Here is a 22,449-nt window from a genome sequence, read left to right on the forward strand (position 1 = left end):
GGAAGGAATTTTTTCCCCTCTGAGGCAAATTAGAGAGGTTTCAGATGGGGTTTTTTGCCTTCCTCTGGATCAACTTGTAGTTAGGCAGGTTAGGTATAGGCATTATGGTTGAACTTGATGGACGTATGTCTTTTTTCAACCCAACTTACTATGTTACTATGTTACATGCTTCTGGTTAAGGTTGGGTCATCTTTGAGGTGAAGGAAAAATATCAGTGCGACTGGCTCTTCCAGGGGGATTAGATTAAAATGGACCATCAGAACAGGCTTAGTTGGGAGTGAGGAGTATATCAGGAGTAAATGGCGATTACATTTTGTTGCTGCCGACAATTATTTGTAATGAACTTAATTTTGAAAAAAATCTTTTTATTCTTCTTAACTGTAAACTTTGCTCAGTAGAAAGCCTAAGATACACAACACTTTTACTGGTGGCAGTTATCTTTTAACAGTATACAAGTGCCAACTTGATTTTAAATGCCCAAATACATATAGCAAGGTACATGTTTATGCCCCAGAACATGTAGCAGTGCCAGCTTGATGTCAAATGACTCCAGATATAAAGCATTATGTATAATAAGTGCCAACCTCATGTTTAATGAGAAAAGTGTTTTAGTACTTTTTGCTTCCCTGTATACAGCTCACCTTTCCACCCTCTTCCAAGAATCTGACACCTATCACTGGCAGCAAATTTACAGCAGCCCTTCGATCATCCAGTGTGGCAGTCTTGGTAACTGCTGCTCAGATTGCAGGACTATTTCTAAACCAATGGGATCCTGCACCGGGATCTCGCTCCCAGTGGGTTCAGCCTAGTGCTGGGGCTATTTTTTATTTTTTTTTCAAGAAGCCCCCATACCACCTTGTTTTGGGATTGATGTATAAAGGCTTATAACAACTAAACTATCTAATATAACTGTCATGGTGTTATTGATGTACCACAGTTCAGCCAGAAAATCCCCCTCTATCTTTAAAGCAGAAGGAAAGGTAAAATCATTGGAGGGGTTCTAAAATGTTAGGCACACCCCCAGTGATTGTAATCGCTTGCCTTATACCCCGGAGTGGTGCACCTATTAGAAGAAGAAAGAGGATCACTCTCACAACTACCCAGGGCTGGGGTATAAGGTAAGCGATTACAATCACGGGGGGGGGGGGTGGTGCCTAACATTTTAGAACCCCTCCAATGATTGTACCTTTCCTTCTCCTTTAAAGAGATATGGACACCAGAAATGTAACTGTTTTTTTTTTTTATATATATCATAACCGTGTCTTTGCATGCCATTTATCATTTTGCCCTACAAGTATTTGCCCACTGCTTTTATATTATCTAATCCCCCATGTTCCTCTATGAGGGGGCTGCCTTATTTCTGCAGCAGGAGTTCGTTGGCACTAGAAGCTATAACTGACAGGCTGAGAAGGGACAGTCAGGTTTGCAAAACAGTCAGGTTAAGGGACTTCAAATAGCAATTATTAACAAAAGCGGCCCTATCAGTGAAAAATGATCAACATGACCTATAGGTAACTTTTTATGTACATTCATATTTTAAAAAGTAGTTTTTTTTTGTGTGTCAGTATCACTTTAATATATGACTGTAAAGATATTGTAACTATTGGATTTAGACTGGATTTTGGTTTATGTAATAAAACTACATTTTTTTTTCTCACACAATTTATTAAATGCATTGTTATTTGAGGAAATGGGGAGACAACTAGTGGGGACCATATTACTGCATTAATGGATTAAAAACTTTACAACTGGGGGGGGGCGGGGGGTTGTTGAACAAGGATTATGACCTGTATGTTTTACTTTGTTTATTTTGCATGAAACTATTTAGATGCAGACATACCTAATTCTACAGATTTGATATTTGTAAAAAACTATTTCCTAACTCTGTTAGACTCGCATTGTAATGCAGTTCCTTCCTAAACCTGTTTCATAGTGAAGTGATATTGGGATTTGAAATCCTTCTGCTTTCCAGAGAATCTGTGCAACCACTGTTTCTTAAGCCCCGGAATTTATCACTTCACAATGAAACAAGGTAAAGGATGGGTTAGTAAATGTATCTGTAATGCATTTTGCCCCTTGGGGCTTTATCAACTGGATTAATTAGCCTACAACAGCTGCCCAGACGTTGACTAGATCTGCTTTAATTTTTGTTTTTTTTGGGGGTTTTTTTTTTTTTTTACTCGTAAGAGCAAACCCTGTCAAGGGTGGCTATATATAGAACTTTTATAAAATTTTGACCCACCTCCAGAATGTAATTCTAATCTGTTAGGTACACTGATTTTGAAAATAAATTGGCAGCAATATTTTTTTCTCAGTTTTGTGTGTAAATATTTAAAGTTGTGTCTGTTTATTCCTCAGGACTTTCAGATCTCACTGGCAGTGTCAATCTTATCTTGCACTACAACTTGGAACATTCCTTCAGTAAATTCTGTGGAAAAAAAATGAAAGAGAAACTCAGCAACTTTCTTCCAGATCTGCCAGGTAAAAAAAAAAGGGAGGTGGTATTAGCCTTTTTAACATGTTTTTACAGCTGACCATTGAAAAAGAAAACAAAAAGGCATTTAGAATAAGTAGCTTTGTGGAAGTTAAATGGTGATGAAGGGATAAAAGGAGATTTTTGCCTAGTTTATGTTAACAAAGCCTTGTTTGATGCAACATACACAGTTATAATTCTGTTTACAGTACAACTCACCCACTCCTGACTGGGCTAGCAGCTAATTTTATTGTTTCAATTACATTAAAAAACACATATTTATAAAGCCCCAACATGTTCCACAGAACTATACATTAAAGGGGGTGGTGTATACAGTGAACACACAGATTACATCAAAAAAAGAACAACCAAAGCTCAATACAAGAGTTAGTGGGCCCTGCTTAACATCAGCTATTGCATCCAGACCCACCTGATAGGGACACTGATGGCTCAGCCCAACCTAGTCATTATTTGACACAGGATATGGTACAACCCTCTGTATTAATACAATTTGGAGGCTCAAAACCCTATTCTTATTACTAGATTTAAAGTCACAGCCTATTCACAGTATCAATCCAAACTATAAAGGGAGTTTGCGAACAAACTTCATGTTGAATGAAATCTGATCTGTTGTTGGCTCGGCCCACTTTTTCTAACCTTGGACCACAGTTATATAGTAAGAGCCACTGTGCAAAGTTTTGTAATAGTGTCTGAATAGCAGCAAATTAAATTTCCCACTGAAAGTCAATGAGTCACATCTGATTGGCTGTTGGTGGCTCCGCCCACTTTTTAACCTGGAACTGCAGTTACCCAGTGACTAACTATGCAGAGTTTAGGGACCCTAGTATTAATAGTTAAAGAACGGCAGCAGTTTAAATTTAAACCGATAAAAGTCAATAGGTAAATTGTGGTTGGTGGATGTGCCCACTTTTTCTAACCTTGAGTTGAAGTCACCCAGTGACAAACAGCGGGCACCCTGGCATAAATAGTGTGAGAATGACAGCATTTTAAATTTAAGCCAATAAAATTCAATGGATGAAATATGATTGGCTCTTAGTGGCCCAACCCACTTTTCCTATTTTTGAGCTGCAGTCCCCCAGTGTCCAACTTGGCAAAGTTTGGGGACTCGGGCATAAAAATTGTGGGACTGACAGCATTGTACACTTCGCCATTGAAAGTAAATAGGTGAAATGTGATTGGCTGGTGGTGGCTCCGCACACTTTTTCTAACCCTGAATACATGGTCAGACAGTGCAAAGTTTGGGAACCCTGACATAAATTGTGCGAGAAAGGCAGTATTTTAAACCAAAAAAAAAGTTAATAAATGAAGTCTGATTGGCTGTTTGTGGCCCCACCCACTTTTTAAAACCTAAAAATGCAGTCCCCAGTGACCCTGGTGTTAGTACTGTGAGAATGGCAGCAGGTTGAATTTCCAGATTGAAAATAAATAGGTAAAATCTGATTCTCTGTTGGTGGCTCCACCCACTTTTCCTAACTCTGAACCGCAGTTACCTGGTGACTAGTTTTGCAACGTTTGGGGACCTTTAGTATTAATATTTAAAGAATGGCAGCAGTTTAAATTTAAACATATGAAGACTTTTCTAAAACGTGGAGTCACCCAATGACAAACTGGGCAAAGTTTGGGGACCCTGACATTATACATGTGAAAATGGCAGCGGTTACGATTTCCCCACTGAAAACAATGAAAGAAATGTGATTGGCTTTTGGTGGCCCAGCCCACTTTTTCTAATCTTGAGTACGTAGTCACCCAGTGACTGATGGTGCAAAGTTTGGGAACCCTGGGATCAAACCAATAAAATTCAATAGGTGAAATCTGATTTGCTATTGGTGGCTCCGTCCACTTTTCCAATACTAAAACTACAGTCCCCTATTGACCAACTGGGATTTGGGGACCCTGGTGTTAATACTGTGAGAATGGCAGCAGGTTGAATTTCCGTCAAGTCAATAGGTAAAAATGCCCACTTTTGGGCATCCAACAATCATCCTATTTTTATTCAGGCTGACACCGTGTGATTCAAGTTTCAGGAGTGTAGCCTCAAAAATTGGCAGCAGTTTCGGTTTCCCCATTAAAGTCAATGGGTGAAATTTGATTGGCTGTTGTTGGCTCTGCCCACTTTGGGTCATCCAACAAATGTTGCTGTTTCATTCAGGGTGACCCCATGATTATGTTTTTCAAGTTTGGGGGATGTAGCTTCAAAGCTGTAAGAGTGGCAGCAGTTTGAACATCTTCCCTGTCAAAGTCAATGGGAAATTTGTGGTGTTTTGAACGTTGCCACAAAAAGACGGGCAGCGGGATCGTGTCGAAAAGCACAAGCAACCTGCTCCGCTATAGGGTTAGAGAATTTGGGTATATTATATATATATATATAATATATAATCTCAGTCCTTGTAGTGTCTGCACTCCAAAGCTTATAACTTTGCGGGGTGCACAGCCAAAGTTTGAGTATTTAGCAATAAATATTCCGTGGCCGGCACACCCTTTAAAATTTGTCAAAAGTTTATTTAAGACATAAGACATTTAAGACATAATTAAAAGTGCAATGCTAGGGGCGGAGCTGACCGCACACATCTGAAGTTGCAGGTTCGCTGGGCTCCCGCTCTGTACCTCACTCAAGCGATCGTTTTGCTACTTTAAGCAATATATTTTTATAAGAGCCGACGGACTATAATCACCTCACATTATAAAGAGATGGCAACCTCCAAATCTCAACCTCAATATGAGGCAGGAAACTTTTTTAAACAGCAACAACAGGACGTGCAGAAAGTCCAAGATGGCAGCGATTCCCCTTCTCAAACTATACGGGAAGACCACAGCAACTGCCTGACAAAATCCGACCTAGATACTAGCCTCGACAGGCTTCTACAAAAGATCACCAACACCTTCCAAGCATGACGACTTCATAGCGACGCACAACGCTCTACACTCTACAGCAACAAGTGGCATCACTGGAAAGGTCAGTACATGCTCTATCTGACCATACTGAGGACCTAGAGAACCGGTCCTGCAGAAATAACATTCGGACTAGAAATGTACCTGAATCCTACACTGACTTACGCAAGCTATTAGATCTACTATTTGCCAAACTCCTGCCTGAATATGCCTCATAACTACTGCTCATTGATAGAGTCCATAGATCACTAAGTCCAAAACCACAACATGGGGAACCTCCCAGGGACGTAGTAGTGCGGCTACACTACTTTGAAACTAAAGAGGACCTATTGAGATCTGCTGGAACACATGAGGCAGTAGAGATTGACGGCGAATCCATCCAAATGTACCAAGATCTATCTCCTATTACCCTACAGAAACTGAGAGGCCTCCGTCCTATTACGAGCTGTCTAACCAAAGCGGGCTTTAAGTACCATTGGGGATTCTCATTCCGTCTTACAGTAGTTAAAAATGGGGTCCCGCATACGCTTACAGATCCCTCAGATGGTGAAGCCTTCCTTACTAAGCTGGGACTATCTGATTTTCCTTCACCCCCCCAAACTGGCCAAAACCAAAGCGACTCCGCTACAACCCATATGGGAAAAGGTGACAACGAAACGCAACACCTAAAGTTACACAACTAAACGGATCCCCCCAAACACCACACCCAAGCTCCAGGATGATAATACCATCAAACTCCTAATTTACAGCCTCCCACCACTACCGCCCTAAACCGCTTCACAACTACCTGTTTATGATACCGGACCGACTCTTGTGGGCCCGTTCATGAGGTCAGATGCGGGAGAGACCGAGGACCCGTTTTCCTTCTAAGACGTCTCACCCTACCCTCACAAGGATCACCCGATTGATTATTTATACCTTACCAAAGGAAAGCTACAGATCCTCCTGAGTAACACTACCTCAGGATAGGAATCTTCCTATTCGTATAATGCATAGCTTACTGTATACATTATATTGGTTTGTTATGGTTATTATTTTGTTTTTTATGGTTAAGACCTCCAACAACTCCAGAGGTCACACTTATGTTGTTATATATAATTTAGTTGTTTTTCCGGTAGACATGGGTAATACTACGCTATATAATCCAGCCATAACCTGGCCCCTGCAAACAAACCCACAGAGTTATTCCGCCCAATTATCTATCTGTTATTACTGTTTAGTTTACTCTTCTATAGAGCAAATATTTTTAAGCCAACCCCATGGAACTAAAGTTTATATCCCATAACGTTAAGGGGCTGAATTCCTCGGTAAAACGAAGAATGGCAGGCCAATATTTCCACAAAATACAGGCGGACATAGTGGCATTGCAAGAAACGCACTGGTCCGACAAAGGACCTCCCCCCTATATACATAGATGTTATCAACAAATATATGCCACAACTTACCATACTAAAGCTAGAGGGGTAGCCATAGCTTTTCGCCCCCACGTCCAATTTATACTCACCCATTCCATCTTGGATACTGAAAGCCGGTACATATTACTAAATGGTATTTGATTTGTTATCATTGCATTCTCAAGGGACTGTTGTTGTCATGGGGGACTTCAACCTGGTACTCGACCCACGACTTGACCGCTCACAACATACAACTTACCCAACACTAAACCCCCCGAAATTTTTAAAACAACTTATGCAAGAAACATCCTTAGTAGATACCTGGAGAGCCTTACAACCATTCGATATAGACTACACCTTTTTCTCCCCAGTACATTACTCTTATTCAAGAATAGATATAATTTTACTTCCACAGTTAATGCTTCCTAATGTTAAAGATGCCTCTATTCTCAACATAACTTGGTCCGACCACGCACCAACCAGCTTAACAATACAGTTAACTCACACACCACAACCTATGCACTCCTGGCGTCTAAACGAATCATTACTATCAGATTTCACTATAACCACATCCATAACTGACGATTTACAGGAATACTGGCTCATGAACCTAGATGAAGAACTCTCCATGGGCACAATTTGGGCAGCACATAAAGTGGTCATAAGGGGGTCGTTTATCAGGTTGGCATCCCACAAAAAGAAAAAAAGAATTGAAGCTATTGTTAAACTTGAAAGAGAATTGAGAAACTTGGAGGCAAAACACAAAACATCAACTGAACCCAACATTTCTCAGAAACTGACTGAAATAAGGTCAGAATTACAAAGACTTTTGATAAATAAGGCAGAAAAATTAATAAGGTGGTCCAAACATAAGTTATTCCACCTTAAAGATAAACCCAACCAACTATTGTCCCAAAAACCAAGAAAAGATCAGGGCTTTAAACAAATTTCTCACATAAACAATTCTAAAGGAGCAAAACTAGTTAACCCAGAGGACATAATACAAGAATTCCACAATTTTTATTCCTCCCCCCCCCAAACAACCCGCGACAAAAGAGATACCTTTCTGGGGGCAATACCCCTCCCAAAACTGACCCAAAATGAAAGAACTTTACTCAATAACCCGATTACAGAAGAGGAAGTCACCCTAGCTATTAAAATCTTAAGATCTAATTCCAGCCCTGGACCAGATGGCCTTCCAGCGAGCTATTATAAAAAGTTTAAAGAATTTTTAATCCCACATTTGACTATCCTCTTTAATGATATAATGATATGATGCAAGGCCATCCACTCCCCTCCGACATGCTCCAAGCAAACTTATCCCTCCTCCCGAAACCAAATAAAGATGCAACAAACATACAAAATTACTGCCTTATTTCTGTATTAAATGTAGATATCAAACTCCATTATTTTTCCAAAATATTGGGCTCTAGACTCAACAAACTAATGCCTAAACTGATACACCCAGATCAGTCAGGCTTCATTCTGGGATGACAAACAACAGATGTGATGAGACGATTGCTAAATATAATAACAGACACTAATGCCTCCAAGTCTCCCATACTCGTATTGATGTTAGATGTGTACAAAGCTTTAGACTCCATAACTGGCCCTATCTATTTAATGTTATACCCTGCTACAATATATCTGGGGCCTTCTTAGAAGGACTTAGAGTATTGTATAACAATCCAACAGCAAACATAAGGCTATTCCATAAACCATCCCCATACAGATTAAAAGGGGAACCCGTCAGGGGTGCCCTTTGTCGCCATTACTTTTTGCACTAGCAATGGAGCCTTTGGCACAAATGATAAGATCAAATGTAGATATCTCTTGATATACTAAAGGCTCCAAAGAATACAAAATTAGCCTATATGCAGACGATATATATATGACAATATCTTATCCCCTGACTGGTCTCTGTAACCTGTTCCAAATTCTAGACCGATTTTACCACATTTCAGGATTGAAGGTCAATATATCCAAAACAGAAGTGCTACCAATTAACATCCCCGCTTCACAAAAGAAACTATTGGAACTTACCTTCCCTTTCCAATGGAAACAAAAATATTAAGACATATGAGTCGTTATATGCAGCAAATTACCCCCCCCCCCATCCTTAAACAACTACGTGAAAGACTTGCTGACTGGACTAGATTGCAGATCTCTGTTTGGGCATATAGCTACAATCCGAATGGTTGTTTTACCCAAACCCCTATATCTATTTAGGGCTCTCCCTATCCCAATTCAGGTTAAAGAAATTTTCTCATTCCAAAGAGAAACCCTGAACTTCATTTGGAACAACAAAAGACACAGAATAAACAAGGATACACTATTCAGAACTTACACTCAAGGAGGACAAAACGTCCCCCACTTTCTTACATATTACACGAGCAGCCAGACTTACCCAACTCATTCAATGGCACGCACAACCAAATACAGTTCCCTGGGTCGACTTTGAGAATGCTTCCATCTCCCCTCTACATACATCAGCTTTATTATGGACAACCACACAAAACATACAATCATACCACATATCAAACCCCATTATCTCACACCACCTAAAGATCTGGACCCTGCTAAAACCAAAAATTTTAACACACCAAACGAACAGCAATCTACAACCACTAGTAGGGAACCCAGACTTTATACCAGGACTAACAGCAAAAAATTTATCTTGGTGGTCGCAAAATAACTTTAATAAACTAGCAGACCTCATCACTCCCAGAGGACTGAAGTCATTAGTATACCTCAAGGAAAACCATAACATTCCAGCTTCAGAACACTACTGATACACACAAATTCATCACTTTTACCTCTCACAAAAACCTAACAGCCCAACAACAGAGATATCTAGCTTTGAACTCCAGTGCAAGTCTCCCACATGTCTCTCAGGGTCAATAACCCAGATATATTGTCACTTAAGGGCAGAGCCCCCAGATAACCTATGCAAATACATGAGAGAATGGGATACAGATCTTCACTCCCCACTTCCTTACCAAAAATGGGTAAGAATATGGATTTCTGCAAAAAAGATCTCCCCCAATATAAGTATCAAAGAAACAACATACAAACTTCTTTCCAGATGGTATGTCACGCCAACTTTAAAAAACAAGTTTAACCCTGCCTTTTCACCATTATGCTTTAGGGGTTGTTACATGCAAGGAAACTACTTCCACTCTTGGTGGTCCTGCCCAACAGTAGAAAGATTCTGGTCCCAAATATTAAAACTCATTTCTCAGGTACTGCTAACAGAAGTTGCCGTGGACAAAGATCTAGCACTATTTTCATTACCTACTAAAACTACAAAAACCCAAAACAAACTGACCCTACAACTTGTAGCCGCAGCATGTTGGGTTATTGCTCTGAACTGGCTAGCTCCACACCGATCTATCTCCCAATTAAAATCCTGCATGGAATATATACAATCTATGCATTACCTTGCAGCTACCCTATCAGACTCACTGGATAAACACCAAGAAATCTGGGAACCCTGGACAACCTTCAAAACTCAAGAACTTAATCACCAACCTATGAACGACACAAATGACCCTCCTTGATCCTCACCGAGACACTTCTACCCTCTCTTAAGACATTAAATACTATCTACGTCCATTGCCACTGCTCAACCTCATTTTTCAAGACGCATTGTAACCCAATGTCAACAATATTGTTACCGTATATACTCGAGTATAAGCAGAGTTTTTCAGCACTGAAAATGTGCTTAAAAAGTGAACCTCGGCTTATACTCGCGTATATACGGTAATACAACCGATGCGCGCCCCTGTGGACGACCTAACGTGCGTGCTGCCGCGTCATCGCTCCTTGGATACAGGTATGCCTCATCGGCTGCATAGGCTTCTCGACAGGGCACCGATGTGACGCGCACCGGCGGCGGCATCGTACGCCGCTTCGGCTGCATCGGCGCCGCCATCTTAAGCGCCGCTTCGGCTGCAACGGCTTCTATGGGTATGAGCATCGCCAGGGCACCGGCGGCATCTTACGCTTCAAGGGGTATGTGTGTGTATACACAACAAGGGTTTGTGTGTATATTTGAGAGAGTTCCCATTTTATTAAAGATAAGATTCCAATAAAAATTGTCCCCATTGGCACTATGTTAGAGGTTGTGTTAACTTGTGTAATCTGCACCCCTTTCCATGTTATCCAGGCCACGGGCTTCAGATATGTCCTTCACTTGTGGCCAATCACAGGGCAAAGTTGACACAAAGGAAAGGAAACAATGCACAATGGGAAGCTGGGAACAGGCTGGGTGGAACAATATAAAGCATATTATTGGCTTGCACTTAGGGTTAGCTGCGGATATATATGGATTCGCTGTGAAATGCAACCGATGCACGCGCTCCTACTCCCATGTAACTGGGGGAGTCCCAAGCCGGACTTGGATTTCTTACTATTGAGTTCTATTCTGATATATACTGGGAGCTGCTATCTTGATGCTTTCACATTGTTCTGCTAATTGGCTGCTGGGAGGGGGGTGACATCACTTCAACTTGCAGTAACGGCTGCATTTCCCTCGGCTTATACTCGAGTATATACGGTATTAATCAACCTGTAAAAATAAAATTGATAAATAGATATAAAAAAAAAAAGTGCAACGCTAAAAAATACAATTATAAAGTGCAATATACGATCTCACAGGTGAAACCTTATGGCAAATAGGTTATTACACTATGTACAAGGTTTTATTGGATGTAACACTAATTTTATGATGCGATTATATATTGAATTTATATACACTGGAAAAAAATGTTTTTAAAACATAATTATGCACTGTTAATGGCCAGACATTGGCCCGTTTGAATTCGCACATACACAATAGTATTGGCTAATTGTATAATGGTTTGATGATGGGGATTGGGCACTCTTTCCACTTGTTGAAATTGAGATGATATTTACTTTTGGTGTGGACACTATTGTTTTATCCTTGAGAAACCTCTGATTCTTTTTAACAAGAAAATATATTGTTAAAACAATATAATTGTTGGAGATTGGGCACTTATTTTCACATGCTAGAGTATAATGGTATTTTGATGTGATGTGATGCACTATTGTTTTTTATCCTTGAGAAAGGTCCTAATGAGGACCGAAACGTCGGTTTTAACAATATATTTTCAATAAATTTTTGATAAAACATTGAAGGGTGTGCTGGCCACAGATGATTATTTTCTATATATACATAATTTTGGCTATGCACCCCGCAGAATATTGAGCCTTGGAGTGCGGACACCATTTGGATTGATATATATATATATATATATATATATAGATATATATATATATATATATATATATAATAGTACCAATGTCTTTTTAGATGGCTAATCCCACTGTGCCTTTGTCCTCCTTCAATAATGGATGAATTGGCAGGGGAAAAAAATCCCTTATATATATATATATTTTTTTTTTTTTATTTTTTTTTTTATGAACCTAAAACCCCCTCTACCACCCCATCAGTCTGAGGGAAATATGTGGGCTAATACAAAGCAGCAGTACTTCAGTCTGCAATTTTTATAGTTGCTTATCATGACATGTATCGGGTCATTTTTCAAGTGATAAGAAATAGTTTAACAACCACTGTTAAATAGTCTCACACAGCAAGTGCCCGTCTTCTTTCTTTACCCCCTTAGTACACTTGAGCCAATCAGTCCAATACAGTATGCAAGGCAATGTCCTTGTTTTTGCGTTATTTTTAAAAAATAAAATGTGTTTTCCCATGGCAATATTCCTTTAACTGTGAGATATGGTGCTTTACTTCATAGAAGTGTTTGGCTAATAAGGATTCGGATTTTTTTAGGATCAAAATTCCTTTTGTATAGCCTCTGTGCTCACCTATGCGGGTTCTCACTGGCCTAATGGTTTAACCCACATATGCATACCCAAAGGACATTTAATCAAGTAAACCTCATATGCACAATACTTTAATTGAAAAATTATAAATGGCATGCAAAGACAGTGTTATGATGTAAAAAAAGATTTAATTTCTCGTGTCAGTATCTCTTTAATATCTTATGTAATAGTACCATTTGATTCAGCTCCTAGGACTAAACTTTCTACCAACTCCCATATGGAGACTTAATCAATAGTAATGGTTAGGTTAGATTTTTTTTTTTAATTGGCTTGTGGCCAATGTAAGCGTTTTTATCCATGACCACTATTGGCCATCATTTATACACCTTTTTAATAATTATATTAGTGTTTTCTTTAAGAATTTTTAGTCCCATCTTTTCTTTTTTTTTAAAATTTTTTAGGTTTTCTCCAAGATGGTTCCCACAGATGTTTAACCTTGTTTGTCACCAATTTATCAAACATTTCTGCAGAGGCATTTTCTATTGATGGGATATAATTACTTTGTTTCTTTAAACCTAATGTGGCTAAAGCACTTGTGTTTAATCTTTTCAGTACACAATTTTTGCATTAGAGCACATATTAAATTGTGTTTCCCAGTCAATAAAATTATTATCATAGGCTGTAACAAAACTCAACCCTTTATTTAGAAGACAGCATTCACTAGGATCCAGCAGATTTGGTGAGATATTGATTACTAGATTTGTTACCTCTTCCACCAGATTCTGATGGATAGGTTTCCTGGCAATTGGGGCTTGTGGGTTGCATACAGTATGCTTGCCTTTTTCTCTCTGTGTGGCTGTCCTGTTAGAAAATTTGCTGCCTAGAGTGAAGGGCTCTTTGTGACTTCCTCTTCGCTGCTTGTATACTTAAGGGATGAATCAGAGTGGTGACATATTTGGCAATCTCTTGGGGTGGCCTGGCAGTCTGGTCCATTTCTGGCTGGAACACTGCCCACTCGGCATTTCCCCAAACATGTAGGCGCAACCTGTCTGGTAGTCTTGTAAGTTTCGGTTGAACTTCCACTTCCACCATCTCTGTTTTGAGCTTACCCAGAATCTGCGCGTGTTGCTTCAAGTTCCTTTTCTGATCTCTCCTGCTTGTGTTCAGTCTTTAAAGTGGCAGCATCAGCTTTTCTGCCAGATCGTGTTAGTCCTTTAATAGTTAACACAATTTAAGTCCAGTGAGTACTTGTTGTTATTTCAAATCTCTTGGTCACAGGCAAAATTGTTTACACACAAATTAGGTTTTTTTCATGATGGCTGGATGAAGCAATTTTTTTCAAATCAACAAAAAAAGTTAATAAAATATACTTATTTAAAGCCATTGGTGTTTGTTTAACTGTTGGGGTTTAGTTCTTCAAATGTTTTTGGTGCTAAATTACAAAGTTTGATTAACTGTAAGGGCAGTGGCATATGGGAATATTAGTCGCCACGCAACTAATCTTCGTTGGTGCGGGGGATTTATCTCCCCGCAATGCCATCCCAAAAAGGAAGCAGTTAACAGTATTACCTAGGGGTTCTACTACATGCACATTTTCTATATGTTGTGGGTTGTTAAAGATCGCTAGATCCAGTACATATGATTTCTAATAACTTCGAGCTGCCCTCTGATGTGAAGGGGTTCGTTTGTTAAGGGCTGTGAGTGTTTAAAACTCATCCCAAAGTTCCTTTTGTTTTTGGGATCTTTGTTTTTTTACTGCTGTGTTGCATTGGATTAAAAAAAAATGGCTGTACCTATCTGTGCCTTAAATTAGGGGTCTGCTAACAATGTGTAGTTTTTGTGTATCATTGTTCCTGTATCTACTGTAATAGTTACCGGTGCTTGGTCTGACCATGAAATAGGTCCTACTGTAATTGACTTGCTGTTACTTACTGCTGTGAGAAAGTGGATCTGATTTTTATTTAGTGTTTAGATATTTACCAAGGTGTATAGTTTTTCTTTTAGTTTATATACCAAAATAAGGACCTTCTGGGTCGCTCCACTCTGACACCATGGATAAATTAAGATCATATTCCGCTATAAGTGCTACACCAGCTTTTTTGGTTTTGGTTGCGTCCGTATGTATAGCCGGGTAGGAATGATGTGTAGCAGAAGGGGGTCCTGAAAGTGGATTTCCTGTACCCATATTAGGTCTGCCTTTTGGGCGTTTATCTCTTTCCAAAGTTTAGGGCTTTTGTATGGGGAATTCAATCCCTGTGCGTTAATTGAAATACATTTCATGGTGGGTGTATATTGAGGCGAGTTGTCCATGCAGCGACCCAATCAGAGCGTTCTTGTACAATTGTGTAGTGAATTCCTATGTGAATCTCTGTCGCAAATGGCAGTAACCCCAATTATGAGAAACCATATCTCGGTGTGGGGAGGGAAAACTATTTTCTGCACACCAGGGGGCATTATGCCATCTGGGGGTATGCAGTTTCACCATCCTGTACATGCTAGACCTTTTGACATGCCCTCCCTTATCAGTTAAACTGTCTGTCTCTTGGAAAGCAATAACCCCCCCCCCCCCTACCTGTAATAAACTTTTAAAGTGTTTAAAGTTTCAGTGCAGTTTCAAAGCAGTGCGGGTTGCTGCCGGAGGTAATTGTGTCACGTGTGCCTTGTTGTCTTTGAAAATAATCATTTTGGTGAAACATGCCCAGTTGTACAGATTATTATGTTTGCATTGGGCTCTTGCGATAGGGTGGAATTCTCTTCTTCTCTGTATTGATAATGCCGACAGGTTTGCAAAGATTTTTACCTCCTTGTAGCTATCTGATAGCTGCTGATAGATGTTCTGTCCTCTCTCATGAACTGTTCTTTTGTTTGGTAGAAATGTATACATGCAATGACATCCCGTGGAGCTGCTTTGGGGGCCTATATACCCGGTCAATTGCTAGTGCGTTTTTTTTCTATTTTGGGAAGCATTTTGCTGATGAATTCCCCCATATATTGTCCACTAGGCCATCTTGCTTCACGTCCTCTGGGATTCCCCAGAACTGCAAGTTCTTCCGGCTTTTGCAGTCCTCTAGGTCTGCTAGTTTGAGTTGCAAGTTGGTGATCTGGTCTTCCAGCGAATAGTTGTGGTCTACCAGATCATTATGTGTTCTATTCCCAGTTCTGACATCTTAGTTTGTGTGCTTTCCAATGAAGCGCAGTTCCGTTCTAAGTTAGTTATTTTATGGCTCCGTTTGGAGGTCTGTTCGTAATGTGGCAAAAAGCTCTTCGAGCAATTTAGTGGTCATTGGTGCCAGAGTTTAGATCGCAGTCCCGTATTGTGGGAGGTGAAGTTGCTGGGCCTTCGTCCATATTCTGTTGTGAGGCACCATGTTGGCTGTCCTCGGGGTCCGGCACCTGTTCTGGTTGTTTCTTTGCCGTAGAAGGCTGTGAGGGTCATAGATTGTTTCTTGCATCATTTGACCATGTTGACCACAGAGTTAAAGTCTATTTATGGTGGTCAGTCATGGGTTTGCTAAGGCTGTAACTATAGATAAATCCCCCGGGTGTGCAGGAGCTTCGTAGAACTTCTGTTACTCCATCAAGGACCAAGGCCCCGCCCCCAATCTACAATTATTATTGATGTTGGTATATATAATTCATGTATGTGGGTGTATAGATAAGTCAGAATAGGTTTATGTGTGTGCTGGGTTCACTTGGAAGGGTTGAACTTGATGGACTCTGGTCTATTTTTCAACCCTATGTAACATGGAAGGCCAGGAAGACTGAGACCTGACACGAAAGTAAAGCGGGACTGTAGCATGGAGAGTGGTTGGAAAGGAGTAAGAAAAAAGAAGCAAGCTGTGTTATGCAATTTCGAGCCAAGCCAGAAAATAAAATGGGAGGGGGCAAGAGTGGAGGAAGAGCTGCAGGGAGAGAGCAGAAGTAGCAACAAACTCTAGCTCATAAACGGTGTGTACTGAAAAAGAAACTTGCTTCCTTAAAGGACAACTAAAGGTAAAAAAAAATTAAAGGTGCAATCAGGTGAACATATACTTACTGTTAATGATTAATTCTAGTGTTCATTGGTTTCTGCACAGTGCTCCTTCATTTGCTAAAAAAACTTTCTACCTGTAGTACAATGCACAGAAAGCTTCTCTTTCTTAATGAAGTTTATTTTTGGCGCACGCATGCGCATTCCTTTCTTAATGCGCCCCAAACATGCGCAGTAGCCAGCTTTCAGTCCCCTGCTGTATTGATGACGCTTGGGTCACATGACATTCCCGAGCCTTATCATTGACCTCTCTGCCCCTCCTGTCGGCTCGCATCGCCAATCACAGTTACGCTTCTGCACAGAGCATTACTATAGCAACACCCTGAACAGAAGCGACTGAGGTCTGTACTAATCCTGCATAACTAATTGTTTACATTATCTACTGGGAGAGCGTGTGTGGGGTCACTAGGAGGTGCATGTGCAGTATGAAGCATAGACAGAGGGAAGTGACGTGGTCTCAAATAAATAAAATGGCGGCCACAAACTCTGGAAAGAAGCCGAACTTCTATGCATTGGTGCGATAATTATGTAATTATATTTAAAAAAATAAAACAGCGTTTCAGGAGGGGGCTTCTAAGGAACATTTTAGTGTAGTTGATTGAAAACTGCTTTCTTTCTTCTTTAAGTTCTCTGGCTTTGCTTTATGTACTACAAAAGGACACATTTTAGTCTGCTTTTACCTTTTTTATCCGTTCATTTAGCCCCATAGGGAAATGACCAAACTGTAGATTTTATATAGATAAAGATATATATATATATATATTTATATTTACATTTTGGTCCCATAGCAAATTGACCAAACTAAGGCCTGTGGCCTTGTTCTTTTATATCCTCATCCTTGACTGAAATAATAATTTGTAAGTAAAATAAAAATTAACAAATAAAATAGCAATGTTATAGTTTGGACTAGAAAGCAGAGTATGTAATAAAACTAATTAACGAAAGTGGCATTTCTGTGTCTACTTTTTGTAGGTATGATTGATACTCCAGGCGCTCAGGATAACAGCAGTCTACGTTCACTGATTGAAAAGCCACCGATCTGTGGAAACTCCTTCACTCCACTAACAGGTGCCTTGTTGACTGGATTCAGACTGCACACTGGACCAGTGAGTATAATGTTTTTTTTTTTTTTGGTGCTCAGGGAATAACAGACAAAAAGGGTGGGGGGAATAAAGCATTAGTTAGGTAACATAAACCAATTAATAAATATTTTTATGAATAGTTTATTTAGATAAAACTGGGTTTTACATATAGGCTGTTTTTATTCAACATATATTTATTTATTTTTTTATAGAGATGCACATTGTTCAGGTATATAGTTTTCTTTATACTTGCTTTGGCCAGGCAGTACCTACAAAGCTTTGGTATGATGCAAAATTTTTTAATCTAATATATAGTGATAATAGTTACTTCAACATTTTATATAATTATTGTGATAATAGTCTTTAACTTTTAGACACTTTTTGTGCAGAGTTCTTAAAATCTGACTACTTGCTAAACAGTCAGATATTAATTGTAGTAGAAAAGGTAGTTTCCAGTTAAGGAAAATGGCAGTGACCGTACATTTTGTTGCCTGTGCTACTGTGGGTGACAAAACTTCCCATCAGCAGTAATATGTAACACCAGTGGGGGGAAAACGTGTTGCTTACGCTTTCTAAAGTAGCCCAAAGTTGCCTCATGAGGTAAATTCAGGCTACTTTGCAACTCTGTACAGAATCATCATTTCAGTATACAATAGCAATACAAGCACTGTCTATTCTCATGTGGCCTTGCCAACATGGGTGGATTTCTTTTTTTAAAGGAACTGTAACACAATTTTTTTCCCTTCAAAATATCCTTTCTATACACTTTGATTATTAAATAAATCATATAGAAATTTCCATAGCAGTTGTGTTTTTTTACGTCTCTGATTTCCTCTCCATGCCCCATCTGCTAATAGCGAAAAATCACTCAAAATAGACTCTGAAGAATGCAGCATATTAACTTCCAGATTAAACCGAAAGTCTAGCAGTTACCGGATTGCCTTTTCAAGCTCTGCACAGTAAAGCATTGGTAATGTAATTTATTCTGAAATCACGTAGAATATTGCATTTTTTTAAATGCTACATATCTTAATAAAGTATTTAGAAGGGACATGTTAAAAGTTATTTTTTGTGTTACTGTTCCTTTAAAGAGATATTGACGCTTAAAATAAAACTGTCTTTTAAATAAATCATTACATTGTCTGTGAATCATCTTTATAATTTTGCCAAAACATAATTCCTGATGCTTTTACATTACCTATCTGATCCCCATGTTCCTCTATCAGGGGGCATTTGTGCAGCAGAAGTCCGTTAGCATTAGAAGCTATAACTGACAGGTTGAAAAGGAACAGTCAGGTTCAGGAACTTTAAGTAACACTTACTTACAAAAGGAGCCCTATCGGTGAAAAATGGTCAAAATGACCCATAGGCAACTTTTTATATACATTAATATTTTCAAAAGTAGTTTTTTCATGTCAGTATCACTTTGAGGTTTTGGGAGATTACGCCCCCTCTAAACCTGCCAGTCAATAATAATCAAAAGTGACAAAAAAAAATTCTGACCTCTTGCCTGTACCTGCTGTTCCTCAGCAGGAATATCTCTTCCAAGACATAAGAGGCCTGCTCACTAGATCTCCCTGACTGTACACAGAGAAACAGCTGCCAGGGTAACTGTACAGACAAGAACCAAGTATCCTCTACCTAGTGGGGCAATGCCAAAATGTGAAAAATATTTCACCTGACAAATACCCTCTCGATGACAGAAATGGCTATTTTTATGCAGCGCTGCTGGGGTTACCTGTCAGGTGAGACACCAGTGGGGGAGGGGGGGCACACCACAATGTTTTTGGGAAAAATGTGCCACAGTCACAGTTTCGTCACATGTAATAAGGGCAAGATGCACACTTCCCTCTCATTAAAGCACTTGTGTTTTAAAGGAGAAGGAAAGGTAAAAACTAAGTAAGCTTTTTCAGAAAGGTCTATGTAAATAAAGCCATAAGCACTCACAGAAAAGCTGCACTCTATCAAAAGAAACTGCGGATTTCTTGTCTCCTTTTTTGTAAACATGTTCTTGGGGTATCTGATTTCTTCTCAGAAAAATCCTTCATTCTAGGTGCCAGTGTCTGCGCAGTTCTCTCATTTCTCCCCTCTCCTCCTCCCCCCTTCCATAAGAATTCATAAAACTCACTCCTCCTACCCTGGATGCGTAGTGTGACGTTACATGAATTGTGTACTTTACGTTAAAACATATGCAACCATTGTATCAAGCAATGACAAGGCAGAGCAGTGTGAAGGGTTTAAAATTGGGGCAAACTCCCGTGACCCCCAATAAATTGTCTGACTTCACCTGGACCCCTGAGCAGTTACAGAGGGGTTCAGTGTAAACTGTTGTGATACTGCCGGGGTAATCCCTCTGTTTAGGGATGGTTTTTCCAGGCATGCATAAATGTCCTCTTTCACACCTCTTTAAAACCATCTGTCCTCTCTGTCCAAAATATGCACATCACCGTCCTCAAGAGTGTCCTTTTTCCTTGAGGTGTAAATAGACTGTTGAGTCTTGTCCTGAGGAGTTAGCCCTCCTATGTTGGGCCATTCTCTTACAGAGAGGTTGTTTTGTCTCCCCAGTGTATATGTCAGAGCACTCTTCACTGCACTGCACTGGACAGCATAGACCAGTATTCAGACTTAGGTCCAGTAAGGAACAAACGTGTTCTGGGTTCAGCTTTGTTCTGCTGCTGAGGGGGGGGTGTCTTGTTTCAGCCGTTTCCTCACTGTTTCAATTGCCTCGGTAGTGGGTATGCATGTGAACAGAGATGTAACATCAGAGGACACCATTGTTTCATTGATATCCAGATTTAACTCCTGGACTTTTTTGACAAAGTCCATGGAGCTCTGAATGTGGTGTACTATGTTTCCAACTAAGGGAGCTAAGATGTTAGCCTGAGGAACATTGCTAAATTTGTGGCCAACTCCTCAGGACAAGACTCGGCAGTCTATTTACACCTCAAGGAAAAAAAGACTTAATTCTGCTAAATACTGTACATACCGAAGTTGTTTTTAAACTATCAAAATGTATTCAAACATCTGTTAACCCTTTCACTGCCAGGGGTTTTGGACAAAGCGGAACTTGTACTGCCAGACAGTTTTTGAACATTTTGCACTGTTTCACTTTAGGGGCCTTTCCTCGGGGGGACTTTTAGTTTACCCAGGAAAACAATACATTGTTTTTTTCAGGACAACCTAAGCTTTCAAAATATGGTAGAGTTTTGGTGTAATTCCAATATGTATAGGTTTACCTAAGTATGTGGCATGTAGGGGCCCCAATGTGAACATACCCCCATATGATCTATCATTTCTGTCATTTCAGCTCCAGCAAAATCAACACATTTACATCATTATATGTGGGATAAAGCTAGTAAAAAGTACGCTCACCCCAGAAAGTCATATATTTTTGGAAAGTACACATTCCCCCGAATCTAAAATGGATACCCATGTTTTTCTACTCCAAAGTACCAAGCTGCAAAGCTTTTCTAAAGTTAGAAATTTTTTCCAAAAATCCCCTCAAAGCTTCCACTTTGCAGAACCTTATCTCCCGCATATCATTAGATACCAAGATAAAACACCCTAAATTTGAATGCCTGGGGTCCACTGAACAGTTTGATGCCCAATATGTATAGGTTTACCTAAGTATGTGGCATGTAGGGGCCCCAATGGGAACATACCCCCATATGATCTGTCATTTCAGCTCCTGCAACACAATTACATCCTTTATGTGGGATAATGCTACAAAAAAGTACACTCCCCCGAATCTATAATGGGTACACATTTCTTTTTACTCCAAAGTACCAAGCACAAAGCTTTTCCTGTTTCCTGCCGATTTTTATGACATTTCAGAAAATCGCCTAAAAATGTTGCAATTTGCTGCATTTATCTCACACAATTTCTTGCATACAGAGGCAAATCACCCCAAATAGGAACAACTAAGGTCTACTGAACAGTTTGATGCCCAAAATGCATAGATATACCAAAGTCTGCGGTATGTACTGACCCCAAAATGAAAATAGCGCATATGGATTTCTCGCCTGCCATCTCCGCTTTTGCATACAGAGCACCCTGACAGCGTATTATGTGCCTTAACACCCCCTAACTATACGGAGACCCCAGAAAACTGTATATTTTTGGAAAGTACACGTTCTGATGAATTCAAAATAGGTAAAGTTATTTTTCTACACCAAAGTTACACATGGCAAAGCTATGCTAAAAACAGATCAGGAACACTTATACAGCGATAAAAATGCAATAAAACCACAGAAATCCTTCTGGCACCTGTGAAAAGGTATCCCAGCATTTTTGTCACCCCACAAGTTTTCTATTGGATTAAGGTCCAGGGATTGGACTGGCTACTTCATAACGTCAATCTTGTTGGTCTGGAACCAAGATGTTAATCATTTACTGGTGTGTTTGGGGTTGTTGTCTTGTTGAAACACCAATTTAAGGGCATTTCCTCTTTGGCATAAGGGCAACATGACCTCTTCAAATATTTTGATGTATTCAAACTGATTCATGATCCCTGTTATGCAATAAATAGGCCCAACATCACAGTATGAGGAAACATCCCTATATCATGCTTGCACCACTATGCTTCACTCTCTTCACGGTGTACTGTGGCTTGAATTTAGTGTTTGGGGGTTGTCTTAAAAACTGTCTGTGGCCACTAGATCCAAAAAGAACAATCTTGCTTTCATCAGTCCCCAAAAAGTTGTGCCATTTCTCGTTAGGCCAGTCAATGTGGTGTTTGACTATTCTATCCAT

The 22,449-nt window shown here is 39.7% G+C and overlaps 1 protein-coding gene across 2 annotated transcripts in view; it reads left to right on the forward strand.

Moving 5' to 3' along the window:
- med19 (mediator complex subunit 19) overlaps positions 1 to 22,449 on the forward strand; it is a 35,087-nt gene that overhangs the window by 6,638 nt on the left and 6,000 nt on the right. For both annotated transcript variants that reach the window (XM_031904746.1, NM_001101806.1), the window contains 2 exon segments: positions 2,359 to 2,481; positions 17,588 to 17,721. In XM_031904746.1, the coding sequence (XP_031760606.1) occupies positions 2,359 to 2,481; positions 17,588 to 17,721 (257 nt within the window).

This window comes from Xenopus tropicalis, chromosome 7 (assembly GCF_000004195.4).
Source record: "Xenopus tropicalis strain Nigerian chromosome 7, UCB_Xtro_10.0, whole genome shotgun sequence".
NCBI lineage: Eukaryota > Metazoa > Chordata > Amphibia > Anura > Pipidae > Xenopus > Xenopus tropicalis.